At 49.1% G+C, this 21,148-nt stretch overlaps 1 protein-coding gene across 1 annotated transcript in view; it reads right to left on the bottom strand.

Annotated features, from left to right (window-relative positions):
• The window catches only part of PTPRS (protein tyrosine phosphatase receptor type S), a 164,578-nt gene that overhangs the window by 30,350 nt on the left and 113,080 nt on the right, over positions 1–21,148 (bottom strand). Inside the window, 7 exon segments of the mRNA XM_050910677.1 lie at positions 3,019–3,136; positions 5,417–5,610; positions 7,069–7,374; positions 13,395–13,539; positions 13,709–13,842; positions 14,756–15,337; positions 17,519–17,788. Coding sequence (XP_050766634.1) covers positions 3,019–3,136; positions 5,417–5,610; positions 7,069–7,374; positions 13,395–13,539; positions 13,709–13,842; positions 14,756–15,337; positions 17,519–17,788 — 1,749 coding nt within the window.

Below are 21,148 nucleotides of genomic sequence, written 5' to 3'. Positions count from 1 at the left end.
GATGGGAAAGGAAGTCTGGGCAGCCCCAGGTCCTGAGCAGCAGGCACGAGGCCAGCTCAGCAAGTCTGGCAGGCATCTGATCACCCAGTTGGGTACAGAAAGAAGGAAGCACACAGAGAGTGGAAGCAGAGCCCAAAATCTGTGCGAGGCAGAGGGTAGGGAGAGTTGCTGCTTGCTCTGTGCAGCTTCTCTCCTCTGGAGGAAGGGAGAAAGACAGCTGAGTGTTGGTGTGGTTTCAGTTAGCTCCCTCCTTAACCTGTCAGTTCATTCCTCCACTTTTGGGGGGATATTGCAGGAGCTCAGCAGTGCCATGCCTCTGTCTAATGAGCCCTGGCACTGCCTGACTGCTAAGCAAGCCCACAGCCACAGTTAAATGACATGTGTAGGCCCAGAGGTTCCTGAAGCTGGAGAAACCAGAGCATTAATTCCAGCAGCTCACGCGTCATTTACACTCAACTCCACTATTAGAGATCTAATTTCCTTCTCTCCGCTTTGGTATTTCTTCTGGTTGAACAGGAGGAGGAGAGAGAATGGAGTTAGGAGAGATCCCGGCTCACTCTCGCAGCACGAGTCTGACCGAGGGTCGGCAGGTTGGAAAGCTGTAGTGCGGCTAATGAAGCGAGCAGGAGGGAGCCGGCAGGGAAGGGTGCTGCCTGTGTCAGAGATCCTGGCAGAGTCAAACTGGGGAAACCACTCTGCCTGCTGCATCGACTGACATCTGAACACGGGGATGAGGGGTTGTCTCTGAAACAAATGCTTTATTCATTTCAAACTACCAAAGAATGGCTAGGGAGCAGTGCTGGGAGAGCCTCCCTTGGAAATGCCTAAGAAACACATTAAAGAGAAAAACAATGCCATTACCTTTACGTTTTGGTTTTTATCACAAATGTTACTATAATCAGCTGAGCTTGAAAATATTACATTTGCACAACAGATATTGTTTGGAAGAAAGGTGAGAAGAAAGCGCAGAGCGAGGGGAAGTGTTTTATTTTGCAATTGGTTTGGACAGTAAAGGAGAAAATTGGATGTATTACTGTATTTAAATTCAGCCCCTAGCCCTGAATGATAAAGAAAGAAATCTCTCCTCTCAGAAGGTATATTGACTCAACACTGCAAAGAAGATAAGAATGTTACAGAGCCATTTGAAAGATTTTTTTTAAAATAGCTATTTCAAGTTGGGGGAAATTGAGTTTTGGGTAATAGCTGCTGTGCTGGAGAAAACATCCCTCTGTGACTGATCACCTGCACTGCAAATCCTAATGGGGAGAGATGAGGGAGGGTGACAAGAGAGAGTGACAAGGGACGGAGGCAGAGAGAAAGGCTCCGGGAGAGAAAAATGAAAAGGGTAGAGCGCCTCAGGAAGAAGGAAACGAGAAGAGAGAACCAGGGAGCTAGTGAGAAGAAACACAGGCAAAGCCAGAGTGGGAAGGAGAAGGCGGCGAGTGAAGGAAAAGGCTTCTGACAGCGCACTGATACTACAAGGTGTGAGGACAGGAGCCTTGGATGCTGACATCCAAACGTACCCTGCTGTAACATTTGCAAGAGCTGGTGTCCTGGAAAGCAACCTCGTTCTCTTGTATACCGTTCTCTTAACTAGGCAGGAGAGGCAAGAGGAGAAAGGCTGAAATCCCATGCACTTGTCTGAACACAAGAACATAAAATGAGATGAAGATGTGAGTTAGGGCAGGGAAAAGGCAAGGGCAAGGAGGGCAGCCGCGGCTCCAGCCCTCTGTGCTCCAGGCCAGGGCTCCTGAGCCTTCTCTGTCCTGTACACTCGGCTGAGTGTCTGTGCTGCCTCCAGAGCCTGAGCAGAGGTTTCCAGGTTAATTATGTGGCGCTGACCGAAGGCCTTTGATCCCTGCAGAGGCAGAGTGCAATGTTCTTCCAGAAACAAGGGATGATGTCAGTTTATGCAGCTGCTACGGGCAGAGTGAAGATGACTGCCCCAAAACTAAGAAGAAAATAAACAGCCAGAGTTGGGAAGTTAGTAGACAAAGAAAAGAAATGAAAAGGGGAGAAAGCCATCATCTGACAGCAGGGACAAAAGAAAGAGCACGAGCAAAATGGGGTGAGAGAAGGTAACCACAGTCCAACAAGAGATGGCTGGATGAGGGACAACTCCAGGGCTAGGTACCGTAGTCTCCCTTCACTGCACGAAACCCTTCCCATACTGCAGAGCAGTGGTTTAGCCGTGAGAGGAGAAACCACAGGAATGCAGATGCTGAGAGGACAGGTGGAGTGCGTACCTCTCCTTTCTGCCTGCAGCACAACTGTTTGGAGCAGCAAGGGATACTCTGTTGCCCTTTGTCATTCCTCTGTTTAGGCCCTGCCATCCTAGCTTGGCACCACATCCTCTGTACTGAGGCTGACAGACACTTTGCCACGAAGAATAGGTCAAAGGGAGAAATGAATCTGGGTGGTACGTGCAGACAGAGCCCAGGTCCCAGAAATGCTAGCAAGGAAAGGTCAATACTGTCAGTACTTTTCCCTCTGCTAGTCCTGAGCAAAGAGGGGACGTATATTCAGACACGATACTAGAAGAAGAGAAGAGTGGGCAGTGTAAGCTACCATTGTCTGCCTTTTCAGATCTTTGCAAGTCAATACCATGAGAGCAGACCTCTGCTCTCCTGTTCCCCAGGGTACCTGTGTGCGCCAACCATCAAAGCTACACGGTTTCTCCACGGTGTCAGACCAGGCAGAGATTCTTTTTACTTTTGGTGCACTGGAATTTATAGCACAAGAGATTACAAGCAATGAATTTATCCTCTGTTGCATTTCTGGGTGTGTCTGGGCTTTCCGCAGCACTGGACAGAAAATTATGTCATTTAGTGAGGGCTACATGTAAGGAATGAAGGGGTTTCTGCCTTACTAGAAATAATTTGTCTTCAGGGCAGCATGGCATTTGTTGCAAGTCTGTCCTTCATGAAAGGAGTGGGATGAAAGAAGCTGAGCCTGGAGAAAGAGCTTCTTGGCTTTAGGAAACTGGTGAATCTCAGTGGTTCAGGAAGAGACTCTTACCTGCACCCTTCGTGGTGACCACTTTTGGTTTGCTGCGAGCACCATCTCCTTTCATGGTGTAGGCGGCTACAGTAATAGAATATGCAGTCTCAGGCTGGAGCCCAGCAATGATCATTTCCTGTTTGCGAGATTCCAAAGGAAAATCATGTAAATACTCAGGTACATACACACGGGTAGATCTCTCCTCCTTGCAGGAGTCTCAGCCCTTTTCTAGCATGCAGAAGCATTCATTGAATCTGAAACCACGAGACACTCTGGGGCAACTGGGTAGAGTTGGCAATTGGCAGGAGGATGAGCGCCACGTTCCCTTAGCAAGAGGCACACACATCCCGGCTGCAAACAGTCCCTCTGTAAACACACCACGACTCTGCAGGGCCCTGGTTCAATGCGTTCTCTTTCAGATCTACCTCTCACACATTCCCTATCTCAACACAAACTGCTTCAGCCATCAAAAAGCTGTTGCGCTCTTCCAAGTTTTCCTCTTCACTATGCAGTCTCAGAGGAGGTCTCAGCAGTTTCAGGGAGATTACTTTTTTTTCCCACCATTATCCCCCTCCCTTCTCTCCTCAGAGATTTTTTTTAATGCCTTCATAATATTAAAGGGATTGCTTTAACACAAAGTGCAAGACAACATTTTCTGCTTGCACGCTAGAGCTCTGCTAAATCCCCAACACCTTCCCTCCTCCATCCTCTATCAGCCTCACCACACCTGGCTCCCAAGAGCTTTTGTTGGAAGACTGGCCTGAAGAATAGCCCTTCCCCATGAAGTATTCAGCCCTTCAAAGGACTGTGTTGTAAAAGGAATATCCGTGCTAAATCAAACAGGATGAGAGCATATACAGCAGGGTTTTCTCCGAGGCCCTGAAAAGGAGGGAGATGTGAACGTTGTGCATGTTTTATGGCCTTCCTCGCCCCCCACTGCCCCTTTGTGCTTTCAATATTAAATCTCAGGGCAGCACTTAGGAAGAACTTGCTGGTCCTGAAAATATCTGTATTGCCCTCAAAGCTGAGCAGGGAGTGGAACAGCAGAACTTCAAAATAGCGGGATTTTGATCAACAAGTTTGGAAGCCATTAGCTACAGAGACAGGTCTGTCTTCTAGAAAAGTCAAGAAACCTGTTCTGCTTTCACACTTGCCACTGAGTTTTATTAAGATTTTAGGCAAGAGACTTTGCCTTTCATGTGACTCAGTTTCTCTATCTGTAAAAGAGAGGCCCCTCACTTTTGAAGGGCACTTGGCAATCTCTAGGAGACACGAATACATTCAATCTAGTAGTGCATTATCTTGGGACCCTGCCATTCCAAGAAGGAAACGCCTTCTCCTACTGCTTTGTAGCTGTAAGATCACGGAAAATGTTTAGCCTTTTAGCAGAAGTAGCAAATGCCAAACAGCCAACCTGATTTTAAAGTCTACTTAAAAGGTAAAAGCACCAATAGCGAGTCAGTGCTTTGTATCAATGAGTATCTAAGAATCTTGACCCTTTAAGGGCACAAAGCATTTGTTCCTGCCTTGATAGCTTAGGACTTACGGGGCTTTGAATACCCAATGCTTTTCTGCCTAACCATGTTTTTCAGACACAAACCAGAGGTGCTTGCAGACCAGCCCATCTTTAAACATATGTTCAAGGTAGTCCCAGATTCAATGTCCCATCTGCTTCCCCATGAAGGAGCAGCAGACTCATCTTTCCTTCACAGCCGAGCGGAAAACCCTGCAGTATTGCTGCGTGCTGACAAACTACACAATCACACAGGGTTGCAGAGCAAAGTGAACAGGGTGGGGACAATGCATGGGAACATTCAACAACACGCTTTAAAACAGGCACACTGGCACTGCAAAAAAATAAAGGAAAAGGAAAATATCACACCACAATAGGAAGTGGGAGAAGGGAAGGGACAGAACCAGGATGGGAGGATTTTTACTTTTTTACTTACGTATTCAGCAGTGTCATCTGTTTCCCACTGGGCAGAGAACAAGAGAGGTTTTGCACATGAGAATACAAGAGGGGAAAGAAGGGAAAGACAGAGACACAGCATGAGGAAGGAGTCCCTGAGCAAGCAGCCACACAAGGTCAGAAGTTACCAGGCCAGCATGAAGGAAGAAGTAGAGTGGGAGAAATTAGTAGATTCCACTGTGGCCTTTGCCTGTCTTAAAAGACTTCCCAGACACAGGGAGGATGGATGGTATTTAGTTCAGTGCTGGGACAGCAGTTCATACTCTTCCACAATAGTTATTGTCTGGGAGTGCAAATGAACTGCAGAAAGACAACATATACCTTGTCATAGAGATACTCATCTACTTTCTCCAGCATTATGTTGCTTGGGATGAGACAAGGCAGCTGGAGCACCCACCCCCTCAAACCTTCCACGAGAGGAGACGGGAGTAGGAGGCGAGTTCTTACCTGGGCGTCAGCCAGCATGATATCCTTGATCTGGGGCAGCCCCCTGGCCTCTCCGTTCTCCATGCGTACATAGTGGACCTGGTAGCCGCGAATCTGGCCATGCTGGCGGTTCTGGACTGGAGAGCGCCAGAACACTTGGATTGCAGTGGAGTTCAGGACCTCCACCTCCACTTTCCGAGGCGGCGCACTGGGCACTGCGAGAAAGAGAAGAAAGGGGTAAGAGTCACTTGGGGATTTCTATCTGGAGCCTTGTCACTTCACCTATGGGACGTAATCACTTCACCTATGGGACATACGCACACTGAATCTACAGCCCTGAAAGGTGGGGGAGACTTAACAGTCAAACTAGATATCCCATCATCTGCTACGGCCTTTATTCAGTGAAACAGGGAAGCAGGAGGATCTCATCTGCATGGCTCGGAGATATGCATGGAAACAGGTCCATCTCATAGTCCAGCCATTCTCCCACGGGCTCCTTTGTCCCCAGTTCGCTCAGATGGGAGAAACCATAAAGTTCCAGATCACATTCTGAGGGCAATGCCAATTTCTAATGAGCCAGAAAAGCTCTGGTCCTGCCTGTGGGATGTTAGGGTGGAGAAGATGCGGAGGGGGACTTGCCCTTGGAGTTCCCTTGTCTCTCAGGCAGGGCAGGTGGGTTGGTGGTTACAGCCACTGCATAATCTCAGGACAGGAAACAAAAGATTTCTTGGATAGAATTTGGGCTGAATTTTTGGAGATAATAATAATAATAATGTGCATGACAGCTTCATCTGCAAGAAAATCACACTTTCTCTGAGCAAGGTATTACATCCATTTGGATGTGGGCAGATGCTCAGGGAAACAGGACCCACACTGGGAACAAATCTGTTGCTTTTTTAAAAATTCTTTTTATTTGGGATGGAGGAAGAAAGCCTGAGAAGTTTGGAATTTACTTATGTTATTTACTTGACCTATATTATTTGAGGGTCTTACCTCACCCTCACAGTGAGGGTGCTCTCCCTTCATGCACACATTCACATTTTTTCCTGATTTTATTTTACTGTAGAAATACCAGGAAAGTTCAAGTCTCGTTGTCCGTGTTTGTGCTAAAAGTCTCTGAGCTGGGCCACTGAACTGGAGTCTAAACTGCTTGTCACTGAATGTTTTTTGAAACTTTAACAGAGATTCTTTCTTTCTACCACTAACCAAAACTTTGGCTTAAAGAGGAGCTAGTAACAAGGAATGTGCGGGAAGAACTCTTAATATTTTAAAAGAGTTTCTGGCAGCTATCGTCTCCTCTTCTCTGATTTCACTTCCTTGCTGCCTCAGCTGCTTCCTTGCTCAGTAAGAGCATCTTTTCAGGAAAAGTGGTGCAGTCAAGGCTCAGAGGCTTGGTATTATAAAAACCCCAGAAATCAAAAAAACCCCAACCCTAAAGCAGGGAAGGACGACCCTACATTCCCCAGTTCTCAGAGGGGCTTGGGGAGATGGCAGCCAAGGATGCTGCATGTCTTGGACCGGAGCCTGCGTTGAGGGCCCATTCAGGCTTTGGTCTTGCACCACATGAGCCATGAGAAGGGATTCGACGTGTCCTCCCCAGCGTGGGAAAAGCCCACTCCAGGGACACGTATCGACCAGGGGACTCAGGAGAAAACCAGAAAAAGTGCAATTACCATCTTCATCTGTCCGGACGATAACCGGCGAGCTCTCCGGGCCCGGCCCCACCTCCGTATGAGCCACGACAGTGATGCGATACTCTGTCCACTTCTCCAGGGACTCCAGTAGGATCTGACTGGTGGTTGGGGGGATATCATTCACCTCCTTAAGCTCCGTGTCCTCAGAGTCCAGCGCTCGATAGTAGACGCTGTATCCAGCCAGGACGCCGTTTTGGCTTTCAGCCGGAGGCGGCCGCCAACTTACCAGAATGGCGGTGGATCTGGTGCTGACGCATTTTACGTCTTGAGGGGGGGCAGACGGTTCTACGAGGGGGGAAAATTCAGGAGGGAAAGGGAAGAAGGGGGAAAAAACAAAAGATGGGAAAGATAAAAGAAAAAAAAAGGAAAATGATAACAAAAAAATCTAAAATAAAACGTACAAAAATTTGGTTTAGGAAGATAAAATTAAAAAAGAAGAGAGCTTTTTGTTGTTGTCTTTTTTTTTTTTTAAAATGAAAAGAAAAAAAAGCCAACGGAAATGAAATGGGGCATCAAAACTGAAATGTTATAAAGCAAAGGACTAAAACAGCAAGCGGGCTAGCCAAGAGGGGTCCTGCTGCTTCTAGTAAGTGTGGCTGGCGCAAAACTAAGCACCCAGCTTTACCCTATAAAAGGCCTTTCCTTTAGCTCCCTGTTTTACAGCAGCCTGGCAAACCCTGCCCTGGCTGGTAAAACACTTGTTTCCAAACTGCAGTCTCTGGGATCTTGAATTTCTTTGAAGGGATCTATGAAAAGTAAGAAAAGCAGATCTTTTGCCAGGAGGCTTAAATTTAAGAGTCTGTACCTCCAGATGGAAGTTATTAGTTGTCCACAGACTGAAGGAGGTGAAAAAACACGGTGGTAATGCCCAGGATATTGCCAAGCAATGAGCCCACAATGTGTTTAGATAGCAGGGTTTTAGAGAAAAGATCTGCAAAGGAGCGAGGCAGCGGACTTAACAAGGTATTCAGGTACCCAGTGGGGTTTTCAGAAGTGGCAGCAGCTCTAACTCCCATTGCACTCTCTGCCTAAACTACGTCAAGGTATCTCTGAAAGTCCCAGGAGGACACCTTTGGAAATGGGGCCCTAAGCAGCCGCATGTTCTCACGGTGGCAGCAGTCAACTGTCTAAGGGCTGATTTTCAGGAGATGGGGAAGGTGTAAACCACAGCTTTCTAGTGCAGGGCTGCTCACTTCGGTGTTTACTGAACTGCAGTAGGTAATTTTTAGCGCGGTCTGCTCAGTAGGAAGCAGGACGCTGACACCAGCTCCGTCAGACACTACGTGCCGGGGCGCACACTGCCGTGCCATGGCTGTGTCTTTGAGATACAGGGAGAACTGTAAGAAACACAGGTTTGCTGATGGAGACACCATGGGTCTGAGACCTTGGTGAAGTCTGGACAAAGAGTCTGCCACTTCTGTACCCCAGCTGTAACCTAGTCGCTTTGGGAAATCTTAGACCAGACTTCTTTCAATCACTAATTACAATCAATCAGCCCAGGTAAGCAGGGAGAGCGATACGTTTTCAAGGCAACCCTGCAAATCGAATCTCACCCAATACAGTCAAACTGCAATAAATAGCTCTCAACTCTCTGCAGACACTGCCAGAAACTGGGGTGTCCTTATGAGCCCCCAAAGCATCACCTGCAAGAAGCACAGGAGTAGATAAATGCTGGTCACCATTTCTCATTTCTCTGTTGCTTTTAATGAACAAAAAGCTTTTACTGAGGAATGATTTTTTCAAAGCTCTTACTCCCATCCCTGAGTCACAAACAGCTGTTTAGGCCCAGCTTGCCTTGAGGAGTCTGCTAAATCAAGTCACACTTTGCCCAGTTTGCACTGGAGTGAAAGCCATATGCTTTGCATATGCCTCCATTAAACAGAAGTGGGTTTTGCAGAAAGGGTAAAGATAGTCCTTACGCTGCAGTGCTAAGCACTCTGTCCAGTAGGACATTCTGGGTGTTGTCCTCCCACTTTCATGCTTTATTGCTACATTTTGGCAGTATTTAAAATGGCAGAATGAAACCCTTATTCTCAGAAATCCCACTGCAGAGAGTGACGATCCCCAGCCATGGCTAGCCACGCAAAATAATACAAAACATGTCAAACAAACAAAACCAAAAGGAACAAACTGGAAAATAAAACATAAATCAAGCCAGTAATTTGAAACAAAAAAACATCAGAAAGGAAATCATAATAATAAAATAATACTGATATAAAAAGTGACTCCTTCTAGAACATTCCCAGTCTGTTTACCTACCTTCCACGCTTCAACTGCTAACTTAAAAGACTTTCTTACGAGAGAACAAGAGAAACTGAGCTACGAGGCCAGACCAAGCTCCTGGTGGGTTTCTGCACGACTGGCTTTTAAAATGCCACCTTGCCCCACTGCTAGCTCCCCCGACTGAGTTACTCCTGCCCCTGCCAGCAGAAGCCCAGCTATTGCAGTAATGGCAATTTTGGACCCCAATCTATTCTCTTTTGCTAAGCTACCTGTACAGAGACCAGAGAGCAGGGCGGCAGATTCCTACTGACGGATTTCCTTCCCCCTATAGCTCTCTCCATCTGCTGTGACTGATGCAGCACTGACATCTCCAGAATGGAGGTGCACTGCCCCTTCCCACACCCCAGAAGCAACTCAAGTCCCTTTCAGGGTACGGAGGAAAAGACTCAACCCTCTTCCAGTGCCTGCCATGATGCTGTTCGCTTCTTTTTTCTCCCCATCAGGGGCTGGTACTATTAAAAGCCACCCTTCCTGCTTAGCAGTCCAGCCAAAGCCACCACGGCTGAGAAACCCACTGCAGAGAGGGTCTGACCTGACCTACCCTTTCCATCCTGAAACTCATTATGAAAGCCCCAGTAAGCAGAGCCGGAGCTCCAGCTGGCACTTGGGTTCACTGTTTGCACTGGCAGCTGCTGCGCGTGGTCACACTCGCTCGCTCACTCACCCTCTATGCTCCAGCACAGGGACCTACCGAGAGGCCCTGGAGCGAGGCCTCCTTTTGGGATGGTTTGCACTTTCTCTGGTCAAAAAGGCGGGGTGGGTGGGTGATGGGGGAGAAGGCCCAGATCCCACCCGGACCCCCTCCCCGTCACTCTCATCGACTACAGCACCTGGATGAAAACAGCCACCAAGTGCTGGCTGGCCATACTGGAGACGCATCTGGGGAGTTCATGGCACTGTGAGTTTCCTTCACAATCCAGCCCAACCTGCGTGACCCTGGAGACGTGCATGCGTGCGTGGGGACAGCATCGAGAAGGTGGGAGCTGTATGCAGGAGGCAAAATACCGCAGCCCAAACCAGAGGCTGTGAGCTCACCTCAAGCCCCTTTGCTGGAAAAGGAGCCACAGCACAGGCAAGAGCCCCCCAGCCAGGGGATCATCATCTTTGTCTGCTGGCCCCTGTTTTTACCAGGCAGACAGCTCTTGGGGAACCCCTCCCCGCCCTCCCACGGGCTCCAGGACATACATGAGTGTGTGCAGATCCACGCACGTGTGTGTGAGCCTGCAGCGACAGGGTGGACTGTATTTGTGAATCCGCTTGAGACCAGCCAGTACTCACCTGAACTGCATCTTTTACATGCTTTAAAGTTGACTGTCCAAGCCACAAGAATGACCCTTACTGACCTTGTACAATACAATGTTTTTTAACCCTTTAGGTACCACAGACTTTGTATAAGTTTTGTTCACTTCATATACTGTGAGGAAGGGGGAAGGGAAGGGAAGGAGAGCAGAGCTAATGGGTGGGGGAAACATCCTTTCTTAGGAAGGAACAGAGGGTAAGAAAGCCCCGTTGTTCCTCTACACCTGCACATGCAGCCTCACAGCACCCACTCTGCCACCCCTGTCTGTTGACACATGCTTCGCACTCTGAAATTTCTGAGTAGGAGAGTTGCCAAGGAGCCCTGGGAAGGTCATGGCTAGTTAGAAAGGGCAAAACAGCTTCCTCCAACCATGAGAGTCTGTTATTTTTACAGTCTACGTCTCTGGTACTTGAAGAGTTAAAACCCAGCTACTTCAAGAAGAAAAAGATACTTTACCTTTAGTTTAATGGATTTTACTTTGGTTATGATGCTCAGGAGGAGCCACCCTGACAGGGAGGTGGAGGGTGTTGTGCAGAAAGGTGTGCAATGCAGGGAGGGCTGCGGCATGCAGGCACATGCTTGCCAGCTGAGCTAGGAGGGGAAGAGCACCGAACGCCTCGGCAGGCTGCGGGAGGACGAAGGAGGCTTTGCCGTTGCAGAGACAAGATGCCATTGTGGTGTGAAACCGCCCAGCAAGAGACAGACAGACAGAGAGCAGGGAGCTGGTTTCATCGGGCTGCGAGAGCATGCAGGCAGGCAAGCAGACAGCAGAAGAGAAAAGAGCCATGGAGCGGGCCAAGGAGGAGCTGAACGGAAAAGGAGCTGCAGAGGGAAGACACAAAAGCCTGTCCCGAGCGGGAAGACACAAAAGCCTGTCCCGAGCCAGAAGGTCTGTGAGCCGAAGGATGTCACCCGGACCAGGGAGAATTGACTTGTTCCTCCAACAGCCAGCCAGGAAAAAATGTTTCACCATGTTACAGGACACTGACAGCTCCCAGCTGATGTTCTTAAGAGCGTTAAATTAATGAAACTATCCCTATGAAAGCTGAGCTACACAGAAATAAACCAGGCCTCATTCTGGGCAGGTGCCAAGTTAGAAAAAGCCCCAAAGCCTTCCCCTTTCCCGGATCCCCTTCTCTTCACTCTTTAGGGAACAATTTTCAGCGTCACTAAGCCCTTCTGCCATCAGCTCCCACACCCCTCTTGCAGCCTGTTTTTATCGAACCAGAAAGCACAAATCCCAGACCTTCTTTTCCTCCCATCCCCACAAATCTCAAGGAGGGAAACCCCTTGGAAAACAGAAGCAGAGTATATGTAAGTTTTACACTTATTTTTCAGGTCCTTTCAGTTCATTTTCCCCCACCCCACAGTGATGCTCCCTCTGACAGTACCATACTGGGATCAGAATCAGCGGATTTGCAGCAGTCAGGAAAGGATTTTCTTTCGATACGTAGAGAGAGTAAGGAAAAAAAATAAAAGGAAAAAAGGGGAAAAACATTTGAAAGAAAGAAGAAAACAAAATATCTCTGAATGGACTAGAGGCCTGAGAAAGCCCCAGTAAGGAATTCTGTCTATGCAGAAACAGACTCCTCTTTCCTCCCACTCCTGGGGGGGAGAGAAAGAGGAGGAGAGAGACAGGGGAAAGAGAGAGAGACAGCAGGACGTGACAATTAAAACAGAAAGATGGGGCAGGTGCCCAGCCGAGAGCCCGCAGCTCTCCCTTGTTAAGGACACTGAGAGATGGGAGCAGGCGCTCTCTCTCCTCACACTGGTGACCAGAGCCATTTCTGAGTTAGTTCTGCTCCCAGCTACTCCAAACTGCAGCGGAGTGATTTAGTAGAGATGAGAGGAGACAGAAAACACAAAGAACAGCTGCCACAGCCACTCATGCAGTGAAAAAACACCTCATTTAAAAGCAAAGATCTGTGAAAAGCCCAGGTTGAAATATTGCCATCCAGGGTTATTGTCCCCAGGGCAACAGTGAAGGGAGACAATCCATTAAACTAAAACCAGCACATTTTGGTTGCATACGCTCCATCCTGGTGTCATTAATATCCCCCCCCCAGCCTCCACATGACTCCTCTCTCTCCCGCTCTGCCGGAGCCCAAATGGGACCGTTCCCAGCGCTCACTGGGCCAGCAGGCCTTCCTCCCTGTGGCCACAAAATCGCTCATGGAAAAGAGCATGAGGACTGCTTTCCCAAAGGCTGGTGAAAACATTGGACTTTTGATTAATCACCTTCCCTTCTCCTCTTCCTCCCGATTCCCCCACTGTCTCCCTGCTCCATTGCTTGTGTCCCCCTTCCAGACAGCTGCTGCTCAGTTTCCACTGGTGGACAGGCAAGCTGCTGCGCGACGGTGGGGTGCCGTCCCCCCTGAGCATGCTCAGCATCGAGGGCCAGCGTGGCCCATCAACAAGCTCTTCGCTGCTCCCCACCCCATCAAGTGGATGGTGCTAACTGGCCTCCCATCACCACCCCCCCCCCCCCCCAAAGCATGCACCAGCCCCACTCTTCATTCACATCTCAGCTATCTGGGGCAGCAAAAGGGAGAAGGCAGCAGGTCCCCGAGGTGTCCCCCCTCCCTGCAGAGGAACCCCAGACGTGTGAAACGCCGCAGCACCGCGAACGTCCGCCCCACAGCTCCGTACCCCTGTGCCCACCATCTCTGGCTCCCTGACTGTCTTCCCCTCAGAGAAGGGTGGGAAAAGGAGAGACACCTACTAGACTGCAAGGTGCGCTCTCTGACCTCCGGGGTGAAGGCCCCCAGGCCCAGAGCCGAGCGGGCAGCCAGCCGGAAGACATACTCAGTGTTGGGCTTCAGGCCTTCCACAGTGAAGGAGGTCGTTGGCTCGAAGTTCTTCGGCACCTGAGATGGGCGAGGGGGAAGAAAAAAATAAAAACAAACAAAAAGGAGCAGAGGCGAGCCCTGCCCAGAGACACCTGCCCTACTCCCCTCTCTCAGCCACCTCGGGGAACGGAGGGCTGGGATGCTCCTCGGGGCCCCAACCCTTTGCACTGCTGCTCTCCGGACTCACCTCCCTGCCGTGGTCTCCTTCCTTATAGAGGAGCTCATACTTCACTATGATCTCCTGGCGGGGAGGGCTCCACGACAACACGATGCTCGTCTCCGTCTTGGCTTCTGCTCGGAAGTTCATCGGCTGCCCAGGAACTGACACAGAGAAGGAGCCGACGGGGCAGAGGAGGCAAGATGAGAGACAGGAGAAACCACATTAACTTGGCTAATTACAAGACTCCTGCCCTGTTTTCTTCAAAGCCTCTGTGTGAAGAGCATGTCAGCAGCAAAATGCCACGCTGCAGAGTGGGCAGGGCCTTCCTTTAAAGCAGTGCAGGGTTAAATCCCACTGCAGGACTCAAGCATGTCCAGAGCTGCTGGAGATGGAAGAGTCCTACTGGATCATGTGCCTCTTCCTTGGCAGTGCAGGATACAGCCCTTCCCACTAACCCCCAGTATTAAAAGATTCTGTAAGTGGGAAGCCCACAAGCAGCCCATTGAGGATGCAGGGTTTCCTCACCAGCACCCCACACCAATAGCAGAGCACCCGAAAGCAACCTGTGATAAAACACCTTTTGTTCTCAGCTCAACACATCTGTTGTGACAATGAGGGCTTTGGTTTGCTCTCCTTTTAGAAAAAGGCAAAATAAGGCTCATTCCCCACTCACCTCTGAAAAGGTAGTTTCTGGGTACTTTAAGAAGAGTTAAGCTTCACCATTGCCTTGGCAGTGAGTGTTTTTAGGTGTATTAAAGACATTTAGAGACTGGAAGCAATAAGATACTTCACTTTGAAACATGGCACAGCAGAAATGGATTCTCTTCGCATAATTGCTTGCCCCACCCATTTAAGCAACAACCTTTCCGAGAAAAAACAGATCAGAAATCATGCACCAGGCCCTCTGGCTCCAGCCACTGCGCCAAGCTTCCTCCCGGACAATTATTTCTATTTTAACCAAATTGAACCAATAAAGAAAAAAATGCTCTGGTGACACAGCTGGTTAATGCTATAAGCCAACACCCCTCCCTCCTGCAGCCCAGTGCAGCCAAGGTGAGTGACAGAGGTGCTCACCTCCTTGCTGCGTCTTAACTTGGATGGGGTCAGAAAGAGGCCCGTCTCCCACAGACGTGAAGGCCAGGACCCGGACTGTGTAGGTTTCGTCCTCGAGAAGGCTGCCCACAGTGGTCAGGAGGCTGTCATCCACGTTGTGCTTCTGCCAGTTGCTGACGGGTTGATCAGGCTCCATGGTATAATATACACGGTAGCCACGGATCTGCCCATTGGGCTCCACCGGTTCCTCCCACTGGATGATCATGGTGGTGCTGCTCAGCATTCGTCCCTGCACATTACGGGGGGCACTGGCAGGAGCTTGTTCCCCAGTGCGAGTGACCACCGACTCGCTGGGAGGCCCCTGCCCGATGCTGTTGACTGCAGAGACCCAGATCTCGTACTCAGAGTTGGGGCTGAGCCCCCCAATACTGTAGCGTGTGGTGGTGATGTCCTCTTTGATCTGATATGGTCCGTCCTGGCTTTTAGACTTGTATTCAATGACATAGTAGGACACAGGGTCTGGATTTCCAGAGTCCCAGGTGATGGTGATACTTGTTGCTGTCGTCTCTGTCACCACTGGTGTCCCAGGAGCCTTGGGGAGTGCTGAGAATCAGGAAGAACAGACATTTAAAAAAAAACCACATATGCTGAAATGGTGCCTAATTGGGCTAGTTAGGGCTGTAGGAGCCAGAGGCACAGTACCAATCACGGTGCGGCAGTTCAGTAAAGTGCTGCTGAAATATTATGAACCTAGTTATACACTCTATTATCCTCCTTAAACTGCTCCATCAAAAGGAAAGCGTTCAGCTAAACATCTGGAATCATTAGCACAGACTTCAGCTGCACATCCGCCGGCTCACACGGCAGTAAGGAAAAGCAGTTTCGCAGGAGCTCCTTCCGAGCACGTAATCAGATCTTCCGAAACAGCGCTGGCAGCCCGGCTCCGGCACTGCTGAATCTCTCCTTGTTTAGTGTGCAGGTAACGGTATAGTGCAGGCTGTGCTCTCCAGAACTAGAAAACTATAAATACTTGGAGTGCTTCCTCTCAACCCAAAAACATGTGTTAATACTCATCTCCCCTGTCCCTCATCCAGAAGACTACCTTTGGAGCTTGCTGGAGACTGCATGCTACATGTCGGACACCTTTAACAGCAAGCTTTACATGTTTTCCTCACTCCATGCTTTAGACCCTTTCCAAGCTCCTCTTCTCTAGACTTGCGCACCTCTAAAGCTCTAACTTCTCCTTTCATTTTCTGACTGGGAAAGATTGCAGATGCTTACACGCAGGAACATAAAGGGGAATAGAATACAAGTAAAATGACAAAAGGCAGAAGGTACCAGCAGGGCAAGATTCCCCATCTCAGGAGACAGGATAGAGGGAGGCAAAAGCAATGTATCTTACACAGCAGCTTTTTAAATTGATAGGATAAGACAGGGAAAAAGGGGAAGGAAGAAAATACTCAGGAAAATAAAGAGCACCTCAGGTCAGCCCCAGGCATCCTTCCGCTAGCACGTGAGCCCACTCCCTGTGCAAAAGCTCAGGATGAGTGTCACGTCAAGATTCACCAGTTCCTACTCATTTCTTTTGTCAGCTGTTCCTTAGTCAGATGCACTGATACAACAGGATTGTTTTTCTTTAGCCCTCCCCTTCTCCAAAGTACTTCTCCTCCTCTCCCCCACCCGCCCGCATCCTTTCCCACCTCCTCTCTCCCCACATCCCTTGTGGGCAATGCCATCACTCAGAGCAGACACCAGCTCATACAAAGAGCTCTACACTCACCCAACCACAGGGGCATCCCGCTTGGGTTTTAATACTCCCCTGCTGAGGACAGAATAGATTGAAGATTGCACCCGTGCTCCTCTTAGGAATTGCTAGCTGGAAGCTGGGGTTATTCCCCCTCTTGCTGAGGCAACAACGGCCACTAAGATGCTGGAACTAGGCTCTACTGCAAGGGCACACATGCCAGAGATCCTCAGGGCCTTGGCTGAATCTCTAACCTTGGAAGAGGATGCCATGCAGGCTTCAAGCCATCCAAGGCTCCTTGCAAACTGCCCGGCCAGCCTCATATCCCAGGACAGAAACAAGCATGCAGGGGTTTGAATCACAGTTCTCTTCATAACAAACAGCTCAGTTGTCCCAAAGCGAGGAAAGATCTCAAGCCACCAGGTTCCCCTTCACTGTGGATTTCTTTGTGTGTGGGATCCCCAAAGACGCATGCACAGATCCCAGCACATGGCACTCGTGGTGCACAAGTTTGTCTTCCTGCTCATGCTCACATACGTACGCATGTACAGACAGGCTTGTAACAACACGGACTTACATACATGCAGTCAGGCACCCACATGCCCATACAGCCACGTTGCTCCTTCTCCCATGCACACACACACGCTCATGCACGACTACCTTTTTACATGCATAATTGTGTCCCCACACTCCTCATGTGCCGATCAGACAGTCACAGGCTCACCCCATGCAGACACACAAAGACACAAGCAGAAACAGGTACCCACGCAGTCGCACAGTGACATTCCCACTCATGCACCGGTGAAGGCTGACAGGCACGACCACGTATCTACAAATGCTCACATGCATGAACATGACACGTGCCCACATTTGCTTTGCACACATGCTCAGACGCTCTGTTACGACCGTGCACCCAACACGTGCCTTGCACATATCTACACCCATGCAGCAGCTCACACGCTTGTGCATGCACGCTCCTACAAACGTGCAGTCAGGGAACCCACGCACTCGCTCACGCAGGCGTGCTCACACTCTCTTACATTTCACCGTGATCTGAGCAACGGCTTCTATGACTCCCAGACTGGACATGGCCACACACGTGTAGTTGGCTGAGTCCTTGACATCCGTGAGCTCCAAGACATTACGGCCCACAGGCATGTCATCTTCAGGCGTCAGGTCCTCTGCTCCCTGCATCCACTTGACGTATGGCATGGGCGAACCCACGGCCACGCACGTGATGTTGACGTTGCCACCGGGCATGATTTCATGGCTGACGGGTAAGATGGAGAAGCGAGGGGCCACACGGCGAACTGTGGACGAGACGCACAGAGGTAACAAAAAAACAAAACAAAAACAAAAACAAAAAAAAACCAAAACAAAAAAGAAGGAAAGAAAAGAAAAAGAAGAAAAGGGAGAAAAAGAAAAAAGAGCAAAAGATAATTTAAATATAGATGGGGTTTGTCATCATTTATTTTCTTCCTTCATTAAAAACAAAACAAAAAACGAACAAATTAAAAAATCAAAAACCAAAAACCAAAAAAATTAAACTTCAAATAAATTTTTACTTCACAAACAATATATAGAATATAGACATAAAAGCGATATTTCATAGCAACAGGGTTCCATTGATCAAGATTAGACCCATCACAGCACAGATAAATACACAAAAATTTATTAGCAATTTCTCATCTTTACTTGCAAGAGCTGGCATGGCGAGCGTCGAAAAATCTCCTCCACAGCCGCTGGGGCCCCCAGCTCCCCGCTCCGCGCCCCGGGAAACCTGCTCCTCCCCTTTTCCAGTGGAGTCCGACTCCCATATCACCTTCTCCCACATCCAAACGAAACAGCCCCTCCACCACCACGGCCTGAAATGGTCCAGGTGCCTCCCCCGTCTCTGGAGAGCGGCCCCCTCCCACCGGCCGCTCTGTGCCCGAGGGATGCTGCAGAGGTGGGGTGGTGGCGAGGAGAAGGCTGAGATGGAGATGGAAACTTCTCAAGATTTTGCCTTGTTGGACCCAGAGAATTCAACAAAGAGAGAAGTATCACATCCCCAAATGCCAGAGAGACACCACTTGAAAAGTAAAGAGGCAAAAATATAGAAAAGGGAGGAGAGGGAGTCCCCGGAGCGGGACAGAATTTAGTTAGTGTCTGCGTGTGAGAACCGTCCAGGGGGAGGCAGTCCCCCTGGAGCGAGAAAGAGTGTGGAAAAGATGAGAAACTCTAATGAAATTTTTGTGGTTTTCGGGTATAGAAACCCTAACGAAGCCTCTTTAAGATCTGACACGGTTCCATCGATAGATGCAGCTCTCAGAGTCACAAACATCATGCAAAATAGGTAAAAAAGAGAGAGAAAAAGATAGAAAGAGAAAGAGAGGAAAATGCAGAGAAATATAATTTATGGGCGGCTAGCAAATGCCCACATGGATACTGAATAGAAAGTGAGCGACAGAGAAAGAAAGGAAGACAAGGAGAAGGAGAACAAGGAGGGGAAGGGAGAAAGAAGAGAGAGAAAGAGAGGGAGGGGAGGGGGAAACCCACTTTAATGCTGCATACTTTTTCTAGCTGATGTGACCCAATGTGGTGGCTCACATTGTCACATCTCAGCCCTGGCGGAATAATAAATAGAATAGAATTAATAAGAAAAACAAGGTAATGAAACTTTAACGTTGAGAAAACAGTGACATGTTCTGTGCATCTCCTTAGCAGAGAGGTGGATGCAGCTTCCAGACCTTACACAATAAGAACATGGACGCAAAGGGGAGGGTGCGGTTTCCTTGGCTCCATTTTCTGAACTAACTGGGCTGGCTGGATAGCCGAGGTGGGTGCTCTTCCTTAGGGGTGAAAGCAGGAGAACGGATAAAGGAGAAATGTAAGTGGATCAGAGGGGCCCTAGGGAGGGAGCTGAGGGCAAGGTCCCATCCCGCAAGCGAAGACAAAAGGATACAGACCCCGATGCAGGCACAGCAGCAGCCTAAGGAGAAAAGGAGTGCGGGATTCCTCCAGCTTCACAGACAGCCATGCAGTAAACTCCTCTCAGGGAGGGTGAGCAAGGGGGCAGGAGAGTTAGGAGTGCTGGGGGCCTGAAAAATATCTGTCCCTGCTGTCCCACTCCCAGGTAAACTTTCTGAACAACCTCTCTAAAAAATCAGTGGCAATTACATCCATGCAAAAGCAATGCAAAGGACATCAGAGCTTAGCCTGCCATCACTCTTCCCAAGTCCTATTGCCTTCAGATGTCCCCTGGAACTGGTGTCTTGGATTTTTCTAGTAATTATCTTCCAGCCCAGTTCCCCGGCTGCTGGTCAACATTACGGATCTTTTCAGATGGGAAGGGCGCTGCCAGGAGAGGTAGTGGCTGTTTTCCATTTAGTGGGGCTTTGTTAAACAAAAGCCAAATATAGCCCCTGCCTCCTCCTCCAAGCTGACAAGCAGATGTCTTCATAGAAAGGTGTGCTCTTCCCATCGTGCTATCAGATCCTTTTCTGCCCAGTTACCATCACCCAGGAACCAGCACCGAGAGGCAAGGAAGAGAAGGCTTCCAGATTTGTGGCATTAGGAGCTCAGAGATGTCAAAGGAGAATTCCTGCATGCACGGATTTGCAAAGAGAATGGATAGCATGCCCTCACGTCCCATGTAGCTGGAGAAAGGACTGGAGTGTGGAGGGAGAGACTGCAAACTCACCTGGACACTAACACTAGATGACGACTTTCTGCTTAGAGAAAGGTGTAAGGAGAGTACCACGGTATTTGCACAACCTCAGGCACCAGCACTGGCTGAAGAGACCAGGCAACATGCTCCTTTCTCCCTCCTGTCACACCGCTATGGAAGACTTTTAGCCCTAGACATGAGGGTACGTCCCTGCTGCCTACTCCATCCTTCTTTCCACTGTCTGCTTCAGGAGGTACCGCATTTCAGAAAATGGAGCCATGTGAAGACCACACCGGTCACAATCTGAGACAACATGGAGAGAACTTGAAAAGAAACAAGTGGGGTCAACATGCAGACAGATCTGGGGTGGGGATGACTCTTTTGAGGAGGGGCTGATATGTAACCTTCTGGAGAGGGGAGGCAAGGTGGGAAGAGGTGAGGAGAAATGGGGAGACACATGCCGGACAAAATCCGGTCAGCAAACAGCATCAACAGCAACAAACAACGGCAGGTGGGATGCAAACACTGAGTTGTCATGGAAACAGAACAAGACAATTAATTCAAACTGAGGCTAATCACAAAGAAATAAAACCAAACTGAAAGAGAAAAGAAAAAAAAAAAAGAAAGAAAAAGGAAGAACAAACCAGAATTTAATAACTGAAAAGCATCATTTGATGTATGGTGGAGTGCTGAGAATCGGAGTCTGAAGGGAACAGACTGCTGCTGTCTGCGTGGTTTTGGGCAGGGAAGGGAAGAGATCCACTCACAAAACACAAGCTCAGGGCCACGGAGCCGTAGCCGTGCAGAGCACGCTCACAAACAACTGCAAAGCAATTCTCCCTACCCTCCTCGCAGCACCCAGGGGTTTAGGTCAGCTTCGTGGGGTCTCACGGCAGCATTACTTTTTGGCTGTTTTAACGGCATTTATCACACTTAACTAATGGGAAGCAACCAGCACATCTGGATGCCAGCCCAAAACAACGCGCATTCTGTGAAAAGGGAGAATTTGTATTAGGGTTAG

The sequence above is a fragment of the Gymnogyps californianus genome, chromosome 24 (assembly GCF_018139145.2).
Source record: "Gymnogyps californianus isolate 813 chromosome 24, ASM1813914v2, whole genome shotgun sequence".
NCBI lineage: Eukaryota > Metazoa > Chordata > Aves > Accipitriformes > Cathartidae > Gymnogyps > Gymnogyps californianus.
The sequence above is the reverse complement of the archived record's forward strand: the minus strand, read 5'-3'. Positions and strand labels throughout refer to the sequence as shown.